General features: G+C 41.7%; 2 protein-coding genes across 3 annotated transcripts; both read right to left on the reverse strand.

Moving 5' to 3' along the window:
• Positions 1-247: 247 nt before the first annotated feature.
• LOC118782185 (pyruvate dehydrogenase [acetyl-transferring]-phosphatase 2, mitochondrial-like) lies at positions 248-3,789 on the reverse strand. Of its 2 annotated transcripts, none has more exons than XM_036535482.1 (2): positions 3,745-3,789; positions 248-2,635 (listed from the first exon to the last, which is right to left on the reverse strand). In XM_036535482.1, exon 2 carries the CDS (start codon positions 2,567-2,569, stop codon positions 977-979), a length of 1,593 nt encoding a protein of 530 aa, XP_036391375.1. In that variant the 5' UTR covers positions 2,570-2,635; positions 3,745-3,789; the 3' UTR covers positions 248-976. The 2 variants fall into 2 exon arrangements, with proteins under 2 accessions (XP_036391375.1, XP_036391374.1); XM_036535481.1 differs by having other exon boundaries at positions 3,681-3,783.
• A 4,320-nt stretch (positions 3,790-8,109) lies between these two features.
• On the reverse strand, positions 8,110-10,828 carry LOC118782031 (carbonic anhydrase 7-like). Its single transcript, XM_036535247.1, has 7 exons — positions 10,797-10,828; positions 10,376-10,578; positions 9,794-9,912; positions 9,609-9,704; positions 9,197-9,259; positions 8,517-8,672; positions 8,110-8,232 (listed from the first exon to the last, which is right to left on the reverse strand). Exons 1-7 carry the CDS (start codon positions 10,826-10,828, stop codon positions 8,110-8,112), a joined length of 792 nt encoding a protein of 263 aa, XP_036391140.1.
• Between the last annotated feature and the right edge of the window lie 457 nt (positions 10,829-11,285).

An 11,285-nucleotide genomic window follows, 5' to 3' on the forward strand; every position in this document is an offset into this window, starting at 1 on the left:
TGTAAGCAGCCTGCAGAGATGAAGGAATGTTTTCTGGGTCATGCCCTGTTTTTTTGCTGAACCACAACAGGATATTTGGAAGTACCCTCACGTGACCTGAAGTGTTTTTTACACAGCTGTGTAACAGACAGTAAAAACACAAGGGTGAAAGGTAATGTGCCAAATCTTCTATCCCAATGTTAATTATATATTAAAAACTTTCCTCATCTGAATATAAACCCGTATTAGTATAAGAACTGTGGTCTGCAGTTGCTCTTCAAGATAAAACAGGAATCTAAAAGATACAAAGGATGTAACAGTTGACAGTAACAGCTACACAAAATTCACTTTACCAATATTGAAAGAGTTATGGGTAATCTGGGATTGTCATGACCTGAGAGGTGGCATCACCATTGTGCCTGTTCCTCTTTTCCTAATTAGTCCCAAAGCCCATCTAACTCCTTCAGGTCGGACAGTCCTGGGCGTTATCTGTCCTCAAGACAATATATAATCTGAAGGTCCACCTCAAGGTTTAAAATGCTAAAAAGTAATTTCATTGGTTGACTGGAAGGGCACTGGGGCCTTGATAGGCTATAACTGCTGATGTTTAACCTGTTTTTGATGCCTTTTTTTGTCAAGTGGGGACACTGTGCTTCTATCTGATTGTACTCTGAACAGATACCCTCAGGGTCTCTGTCTTTTATTTTACCATGGGAATATTTTGCCTATTTCATTTATACCCCGTTAATTGTTCATGTTATGCTGCTATGCTGTCATCTATGATTTTTATTTATCCAGGCACAAAAGGATTTTTGTTGAACTGAATTCTCTGAATAAAATTTGGCAAGATCACGTCGTCCAGAAGTCCTTTAAACTTTTGACTGAACAAATTATCCTGAAATGAGAACAACTCAGATGTCGTCTTGGATAATTAACTCAACAAACTGAATGGCGCATTTGAGTGTGATGTTTGCATGAATGCTCAGCCCATCTCCTCTTAGGTTTCATGCGGCTTAATTAGGTTGGAGTTGAAGTAGGCAATAGTGACGGTGATATCGTCCCGATACATCCTGGCCAGGTCCTCAGGCAGTGCCAGCATGGTGGAGAGACGCTCCTGATCAATCTCGCCATACTCGTTTGTGCCGATGGCATGGCGGATCAGGTGTGTGGCAGAGTTAGGGTCGAGGACAGGCACTGCCCTGGCCCGCCGCTGGAGCAGCAGCCTGTGCATCTGGCCCAGGCTCATCTGCCGCTCGCTAGCAGACAGCGGTGCCTGGAGATGCACACCTGTCAGGTGCTCTGCCACCAGCCGTACCGCCTCCTCATTTCCCAGCATGTCCCACAGCCCATCTGATGCCAGGATAAGGAAGCGGTCCTTGGGCCTCAGCTTGTGGTAGGTCAGTTCCGGGGTTACCTCCAGGTAGGGGGGTGTGAGGTAGTTGGGAGGCGTGTACTGGTACATGTTGAGAGACTCCAGGTCGCAGCCGTTCTCCAGGACACTCTGCTGCAGCTCGCGACTCCACTTGAAGCGTACGTCCCCGAAGGCCCTGAGGGGCATGAGGATCCCCAGCAGTCGCTCGTCCATCACCACTGTGTCCTCCTCTGCCTTGGGATGCTGGGAACGCACCCGTGCCAGTTCTGCCTTGTTGAGGGCATTGTGGTCGCGGGAGAGGGGCAGGGCACTCCAACTGCCGTCCTCCTCCTGCACACCCAGCACGGCCCGGCAGTCCCCTGCATTGGCCACATGGATCCCCTCAGTGTCCACGTGAGCCACGCAAGCTGTGGAGCCAGCGAACGCCACCTGGAGCGCAGTGTTCCTCATCAAGTCACTGTCCAGAGGGACCTGGGCCTCCAGCGAGATGTCCGCATCCAGCCTCCTGAAGGCGTACTCCAGGGCGTCATGGGGGCACATGGCCTCATCGTGCTCCTCGTTGTTAAGCAGTTCCTGCCAGAAGACGCGCAGGTGCTCCACATAAAGGGAAGCAGACTCCCGGTAATTGTAGTCATTGTGGTGCTTGTACCACTGAAGGATGGGTGGCACGGGCCTGAGATTCTCCATGGCATCCTCGATGTCCTCCAGGTTCCTCCTGGGCATAAGAGCCACTGCAATATAGTAGAGCAGCCGCTCGCTCACGGCCTGTGCACAGGCGTAGCCCCCATGCCCATCGAACACCCCGAACATCATGCCCTTGGTCTGCAGGCAGGTGGCCGCGCTGCGCCGGTCCTCATTGGGCGCATTGGCAGCAAGCTGATTGCTCTCAAACTTGAGCACGGCACTGAGGCCCCTGCCATCAAACTCAGGGATGCGCACAGCCTGTTCGTTGGCCCGCAGGATGCTGTTTATCTGCACACGGGTCAGCTGGAAGTCCAGGTCCTCACGAGCGGATGAAAGCCGTTGGATGTGCGGCACAGAACCTGGGCCAAGGTTAGAACTGCTGCTGGAGGAGGAGCTGGAGAACCGGGTCCGTTTGTGCCAAGACAAGAAGAGCCGAGGAGAGCAGAAGTACCTCAGGTGCAGTCTGTGCTGACTGCATGGGAGGGCGCTATGCTTGGCAGAGTGCAGGATCCGCAGGCACACTGTGCCAGACATCTCGGTCTGTCAGTCTGAGAGATGGTTTTATTGTCAGCGAATGGGACCCACTTCACCTCACAATACCTGGACCAGGAAAAATGAGCATTATCAACACAAGATATTTTCACATGTGTAATAGTTTACCTATTTTGTACTGATCACCTAATACTGTGTTTCTGTTCTTACTGTCCACACACCTTTAATGTAGTGTAGGTGACATAATTCAATTTCAAGTACATGCTACAACTGGCACCCTAATTTAGCTTACTTAATAAAGCTAAGCCCTAATAAAGCTAAACATATTTGTTGTTTGGGGTGAACTGTTTAGTTATTTCATTGTTGAATCATGTGATCTAGTTTTAAACTTACACTGAAAAAATAAAAACTGTATTAGCAGAAAGCATCATTCCTTATTTCTGTAGCTACCCTTTGTTGCCACATGATGTGTTTATCATGGGTGGCTTACCTGACTATGTCATTTATGACGTATGATGTGCAACGTTGCATGGCGATCTTACAAGTTGGCTAAAGTTAATTAACTGGTAAATATTACGTTACAGTTATTCAGATAACAGTTTAGATTTTCTACTTGATTTTTTTCCGTTCTGTGGATAAAGCTCTGGAATATATTGAAATATTACACACTAGCTTGTTTTAGCTTACTAAAGTTAGTATTATAGCTATAAAGTAGTAGTACACCTATACTTGATATACTGTAGCTCAATTGGCTAGACAGCTACAAACAAAAACTGCAATACCATCAAAGTGCACCAAAGTGGTTGACGCAACTCTAGCTAACGTTCTAGCTGTGTGTATACGATAGCAAACAGGGCTGAACTGAAGCATGAATCATCCGGAGTACCATCAGTTAATCACTGCATGAGCGACATCCATTTCCAAAACAGAATTTGCGACTGTGTCTAAAAGTGATTAGCATAAGTGTATTTTACAATGCCATCAATTCGATTACATGCAGATATCTACACAGCTATCTGAATATAGATAAATTAGTGGCACAAATACTAACATAGCGTTAGCTGCCTAGCTAGCACAGCCTATGTCCCGCGCTTGCGTGCTAAATTACAAAGCTTTATTCGCGTGGTTGTTATTAGCGCCACTGGTAACTTACCGTAGTGCTACGGCCTACGGCTATTTATTTTGATTCAGAAATATTAAATTCATGAACCTGTCACCTGTTAACAGCTACGGTGACACATACGTAGCTCATCCACCCCGGCATCTTCGTCTGCTCAGCTCACTTCCTTTCCACCTTATATTATCTTACATATTGAAGGACCACCCCGTGTTCGATGATTGGATGGCATACTAATCTATCATCACGATTGGTTCACCCGTATAACGGTGTTACTCACCTCATCTGAGCAAAGAAGCTGAATGATTTTGAAACGACGCGATGCTGCAATCACAAAAACAACGCAGCATTTGTGAAATACAGCACTTCCGCTTCTGGATTTTTATCAACTAAGTGGAAGGATTCCATTTTTTTTTTTTTACAAACAGCATACGTTTACAGTCGACCATTACTTATTTCATTTCCTCATGGTCACTTCCGCTAAATACTGATAGTGCTGAATATCAATTCAGTTTCTAATCCTAAATCTGCTCAATTCTTGTTTTCTATTTTAACATTTTTACAGTTTCTCGTAATGTCTATTCTTCTGCAGTACCAGTGCCCTCACTCCACATTAACACTGTGCTGAGGTTATTCTACCAGAATCATTCTTGTTCAAATACAGAGGTGCTCCTGTTTGTGTGTGCTTTGCCTCTCAACCTCTTTCAAACCAAAAGTCAACAAATCATTTGTATCCTCACCCCAGTGTAAATTTGGTGAATGGTTCATGTCTGTAAAAAGGATCTACCACATTTTGGGTGGTAAATAAAACTCAAATAAAATATCTGTGCTCACCATGCATTTGTCAACCGCATAACAGCTGTTCAATTGTTCAATTGTGCCAGTTGCTAAATACATCTTCAAATTTCTGTAAATTTGTTTTTCCACCTTTAATAAGAAATACATGTTTGATGTTATGTAACTGACAGCAATTTGACTTGGCAAATAATAAAAAATACCCACTTAATGACAAAAATGTACAGAAAGAACAAAGACATGCAAATTATAGAATCCTCATTACTATAACTTAAAGTTACTATAACTTTCTTCTGATTTATGGCATTGCCTCAGATTTATTACCTGCGTGCAATTTAACAAGGGTTTAATGGATTAATGTCAACATGAAAAGCAATTGTTGAAATATTCCCATAGAAATATACAGATATGTTATTTAATGTTAACAATATCATATTTTCCACCTTATGTGCATTAACTGATTTAAAGATTTTGCCAAATATGAAGTCTTCCTTCAACTATGTGAAGTTTCCACTTCAAATTTGGTAAAAGCAAATGGTTTGAAAATGTGCTATTCAAAATATGCTGAATTTTTTCATAGATTAAACTTGCTACATATCCACTTTTTACATTATGAATCATCAGTGTCTTTCCAAATATAACCTGCCCCTCCTTTTGTTAGTCTGTAACATTATTTCAGGTGTAAACAAATGGTCTTGTGGACAACGACATTGATCTTCTCAGTATTATTCAGAGAATTTCACTCCATGGTAAATGGTAAAAAAATACACAGAACCCAGAGTGTATCTGTTCTGAGGGCAATCACATAGAAGCACGCTGTGACCACTTGATGAAAACAAAAAAAACACCATATAAAAGATTAAACATCAAGAGTTATAGTTTACTGATATACAACTTATCAGAGAATCAGAGTACCAACAAAAGCCACTTGTCATCACTTGCAGTTTCTTTGGATTCAGTGCGAGCTGTTTGGATTCAGTGAACTGTTTCTGACTAGCTGGATCCGTACCTGTAACTTCAATATGTATCATCCCATCTGGGACTTTAAAATTGAACCATAGAATGGATCCTTCAGAGTTTTTACAACACCAAATGTTGTCCTGAAACCTATTGCTGCCAATAGAAATACTCAACTGGGTAATTCAACCTCTACTAGACTTAATGCTTCATCAGAACCAAAACTTTTAATTCCAGTGTTTGATGATGTTTCCAGGTATTAGACAGTGCCTTGTCAACAATACTGACAACAGGCCCTGTATCAACAAGCTACTTGTCCTGATGGCCTCCTGTCAGAGCATCTACCACAGGTCTACCATTGTCATCACAATCTAGATTAGCAACTGGGAAGAGAAACGCTGTCAGTAATGCAGCTGCCTCTTGGCCACTAGATGGCCACATAACTTTTTTATGTTCTCTGTCTCGTTTAGCTCATGCGTTTCACCTGTGTGTATTAGCTATTTTTTGAACATGTGTTTTCTGTTATTTAAGTCCTGTCTTTGCTCAGTCTTGAGTTTTCATACCTTGTGTGTATGTACTCTTGTCTAAGCCTGTTTGTGTTTTGTGAGTCTCCATTAAAGGGAAATTTGATTTTTTTTTTTAGCCAAATCTCCTGTGTCTTGAGTCCTCTCACAGGTCTTTTCACAGAGGCCTCCGCTCCAAGTCACTGAGGTCTTGCTGGTGCAGAAGGAGCAGGGGCTGGTGTGAGGGCTACTACAGCACTCACTGCAGTTTGGTATCGAGCAGCAGGGGCCAGGGGAGGAGGGGGAAGAGCACTGTCACCTAACGCAGCCCCTGAAGCTGATGTGTGATCTCTACACTACTAAACTAATTACTTTTACAATCTTTACTCCTATGGCCAGATCAGCCTCACTTGTAGCAAAAGTTAGCAAATTTATGGCTACTGGCTTGTTCACCAGTAGGATCCTGCATGAATTCTGCTGTCTGAGGCACAGAAACCGTTTTTTGTATCATTCACAGATCTATTAACAGCTGCTACTTTAGACTTCTTGTTTTGAGTCATTAAATTGAATCTGCTCGTAGACTGAACTAGACTGGCCAGATTTGCAGTTAAAAAGCATGCTTCAACATCATATCTATCCATGTAATCCATGGTAGAAATGCAGCAATCGAATCCTCATTGTCCGGATCCCAATCCCAAATTATGACACCTAACTCTGTCAAGATTTTATAATTATACTGGTTTGGGTGTACAGATATCTTATTACTTTACCAGTTAAACCACTTTACCACTTTACCAACACTAATTCAGAAAACATTTTATACAAGTACAGGTTTTAAATGTCTTGGAGGGACATTAATGAAAAATGTCAACAGCAGCAGGTGTTTCCAGGTAGACACAGGCAACAATGACACTAACATTATAAATCCAAACACTAACAGTGAGACACAGAAGCAAAGGTCAGTATTAACTAATTGATGTACTGAGACTGTGTGTTCTTGTTTGTCAAGTGTCTGTATTATGGCTTCTGTAGCAGATAGTCTTTGCATTAAAAGCTATGTTTTAGTGGCTGTTTTTCAACACCTGATAATGGGGGCCATACTAAAAGAAGTGATCTTGTCAGAGGGCAGGATGTGGGTAAACAATAATCTCTCCACTCTCCACATTAGCAGGTGTTTAGAAGCTGTGAAATGAGCCTTGGGTTTATTTTTAAATTGAACGATCAGGGTCAGATTGTGTAAAATATTGTCAACACACTCTTAGGGAAGATCTCACACCTGGTGTTGCAAGGTCAGCCACAAAAACAATACAAATCAGAACTGTATCATCATCTTTGCATTATTGCATACATGAACCAGGCCCCTTTATGAGAAATCTTAAATGTATTCCATCGTCTGGCTGTGGCATATCATCCTCAGACATGGGTATTAATTGTTTACAATGATTTTCAGTCAGATAAAGAAGCCCTGTTAGTAATAATTTGAAGTTTCTACAGAACCTGACCCTGTCCCTTTACATGTGATAAATTTTTGTGCAAGTCACTTTTGTCCACCATGTTAATTTCACATATAGGTTCAGTGCATAATTTCCATCAACTGTGATTAGCTGTAAAAGTGTTTTTGAACACTTATCTGAATGTAGTGCAAAGATGTTTTACTGAACATGTTTATTACTGCTGTGGTTTTCAGAATAGATACCAGAGTCTATTGCCAGTTTAGTGCCTGTCCAGCTTATTCTAAATTTAACTTGTTCATCTGCATAAAGCTACAGTTTGTCCCAGAAATGTTCAGACAGTTTGTTTCCAGTTGGACACAAAGACAGACATGTATGCGTGTTTAACAGCCATTTTAGTGTTCATGAAAATCTAATGGAATCTTTTGGAATTTCATATCAATTCCATAAATATGAACAATGTGAATCAGAGTTACAATACATGCAAATCAACCTGAAAATAGTTATTCCAGAGCCATGCTGACTGATTAAATCTCACCATGAGTTTATGGCAGATTGCAACCACTGGTCTCATTACCTATCAAACTCTGGTCTCAGTACCCCATAACAAGAATGGAACATTAGTGATATGCCTCCTCTTCTTCCCTCTCCCTGGATCTATTTTAAAAAAAATTTAAAGGAATGTTGTGGTCTTCAATGATTTGACAAATTCCCCATTCCCTTTCAGGTATGGATGAGTAGACCTGTAGATCAAGTCCTTTAGCTTCGGAAGGAGGAATAGACTTTTCTGCCTTTGAGGGGCTGAGGTGATCGGAAGTTGTTCTCCATGTATCGCTCATCATCCCCCTCTTCACTGAACAGTAGGGTCCGGAACTTTCCCATCTGACAAAGAGAATAGACAGGCACCTCAGTGTATTGTGAACACTTGCATTTCCTTGCTTAGCACAAACATTTCACAATTAACTTCACTATGCAAGTTCACATTTGTCTTAAATATGGCTATTACGCTGAAACGTTAATTATAGAACGCTGTGGCTGCCAATCAAAAATTGATTCAATAAGGCCATTATCCTCTGGTGGTGTTTATTAGCATTAAAAATTTGTCAGGTTGGATCTACACTACGCTGTGTCAGATTTGTTAGGGCCATCTTAGCAGATCAACCCACCTGTTTCTCAGACACCTTAATGGGCTCTTTAAAGAGGATCCAGGTAACACTCTCATGTAGTGGTGGTGTGGTCAGAGAGCCAGAGTATGTCCAGTAATTGTGGTTGTTTGGAAGAAGGCACTTGGGATTGAAGCCTTTGAAATCTGCAGCTTTTCCCTGAGATGAACAGAGACAGGCATGCTCTAATACAGTGGGGACAGAAGTGGGCCTGAGTTCTATAAACCCACACATATTCTTTACAGACAAAGCTATGTACATAATGTATGGACAGAAGACAGAATTTGCATTCAAATCATTACCAACTCCTTATTCACATTTACTCCTAACACTGGAGATGTTAAGGGAGGAGTGCATATATTAAATGCACATACACATGACTACAGCAAGTATAGTCCACAATTGTTTTTAATCCAAACATCATGTTAGCCCTTCAAAGCAATTTTGTATCATTAGCCTATATTTCCTTGGCATCGATTTACACATCAACAAACATGTAGTGAAAGTGGTTCAAACTTGTGCTGAATGTCTGCAGTAAAATTAACCTTAAAGCAGAACAGGAACAAGTTAGGGTTTAATTCTGTATACATACACTTTCCTCTTGTGGAGGGTTAGCTTTGCCACAGTAACAAGTAAGGGGTGGATTATACAAGTTGAGCATTGAAAGGAAACATTGAACCTACTTTAAACTTGACCATATTCAAAGCATCCATTATCTTGTGTAAACCTTCATGTTCACCCCCTGTCTGCAAACAGAACAACATGCTTTTAAGTTCATCATTCATTAACCAGTAGACCCATCATCATTGTACTAACACCAGACACTAACCTGAAGCACACTCAGCCAAGAGAAACTGGTCAAATAATTAACCTAAATAGTTCATAACACAAACTGGACTTTGCAACATACGAACTGTGGTTGTGACATCTGAAGATATGATTAAAGACTCCATCACTAGGCAGTTACTGTCATGCATAATTTAAAATTGGCATCATCAGATTAAATAACTTGATTTCGTTCATACAGAGTCAAAGTGGAACAAAGAGGCTTATGGTAAAACTAATGCATCCAAGAATGAGAGATCAGACCCTCACCTCTAAAAAGACTGCAAGTACAGCAAGACCTTTGGGAGCTATCATAGACTCGCCAAAGGTCTTGTACTTCATAGTGTTCCAGTGGACCAGATGAAGCTATAGAAGAAACAAAGCAAGGATAGAGGTTACAGAGATTCTAGGATTCAAGGCACCAGGGAGAAAAATTGCTGAATCAATGACCTCACCTCAGCCGCATAGGCCTTCCCATCAACTGTGTGCTCAGAACCATGGTAATCATCCCCACCCCAGTGGAAATGAAACTGTTTTAGCCTGTAGACATCATCCAGAGGGCCTCCCTCAATTACTGCTGAGACAAGGCACCAATCACTAGTTCTGTCCCTTGCAGTATACCCCTAGCATGATTTTTCATAAAGAGTTTACATGACCAATGGGGTATACCAAAAGCAAATAAACTGAAAGATCAAGGACAGACTAGTGCACCAGGTTTTGTAAAACACTGGGATACCATGAATTTATGGAATGATTTCAATCATGTACATTTTCCTAGCCTATTCTACATCTCTATCAGCATTTTGGCAGCAGATCATAACTACACAGGGAAAAAAAACCTAACAATTTCACCATCACTGGTTTATTTGCTGGCTACTTTTAAATAAAGACAGGGCAGTATACAAGCCAAGCTTTGATTGCAATGGTCTGTTACTAAAGAGTATTTTGCTCCCTGCAAGCTCAGCCCAACTAAGGCTGTACATTCTAAGGGAAATTAATTTCATTTCAGTAAAACCACACCCATGTTAACAGCTCACCTGGTGCCTCATGCACATCATCATACTCAACAACTACAGAGCTTCCATTGTTAGAGATGTTAACGGAGTTGGAGTGCTCATATGAGACAATGAGGGGGCGCAGGCAGTCACCATACTCAGTCTCAGCAGGAACAATGTTGATCGGAGATTGCTGGTCACTCTGGACAGTGGGATAGTCTTTGCACCAAGATGAGGGGCCGGAGGGAAAGAACAAAACCAATAGCTAACCCATACAACCTGTGTAACCCATCTTCTCCCCAAGACAGAACATCTAGATTCCCCAGCATTAAATAGGGCTAAACTGCTGACTGATTATTACACAGAATACAGAAAACACATGGAAATTGTAACAGCACCCCAACTGAAATTCTGTAGTGCATACACAATGGTGATGGCACCGCAAATACTGAACTCACCATGGTCTTCTCCGTATCTCCACTGTTGACTGGTCATTATGACAACACCCTAACAGTTTCTCTGAGGCTGACCCAACACTTGTTATGCACTGTCTAAACAAGATGGCAGAAGGACAGAAACTGAACCTCTCCTGGCATGAAAAGAGGCTGTACAAACAAGTTAATATGTTTCCTGGCCCTGCTTTCAAAGAGAGAGACTCCTTAGATTTTTTTTTTTTAAATCACAGCTGATCAACATCAAGAAGCTAATGAACTTCAAAACAGGTGAAAAGCTGTCAAAGCTGCAGCTAATGAGTTAATGATACATTACTCCACCCATGCCTTCAGAATCTTTGGCTGAATCACAGCTGTGATGTGATCATTTTGCAATCATAATTCAATTGGACTGCATCTTTTAAATATTTTTCTTATATTGTATTATTTACGACAGAAGATCTATAGAAATAATACAGAACACGATGGCAAACGATAGATCTGCCCCTGCCCCTGCCCTT

Source organism: Megalops cyprinoides, chromosome 8, assembly GCF_013368585.1.
Source record: "Megalops cyprinoides isolate fMegCyp1 chromosome 8, fMegCyp1.pri, whole genome shotgun sequence".
Taxonomy (NCBI): domain Eukaryota; kingdom Metazoa; phylum Chordata; class Actinopteri; order Elopiformes; family Megalopidae; genus Megalops; species Megalops cyprinoides.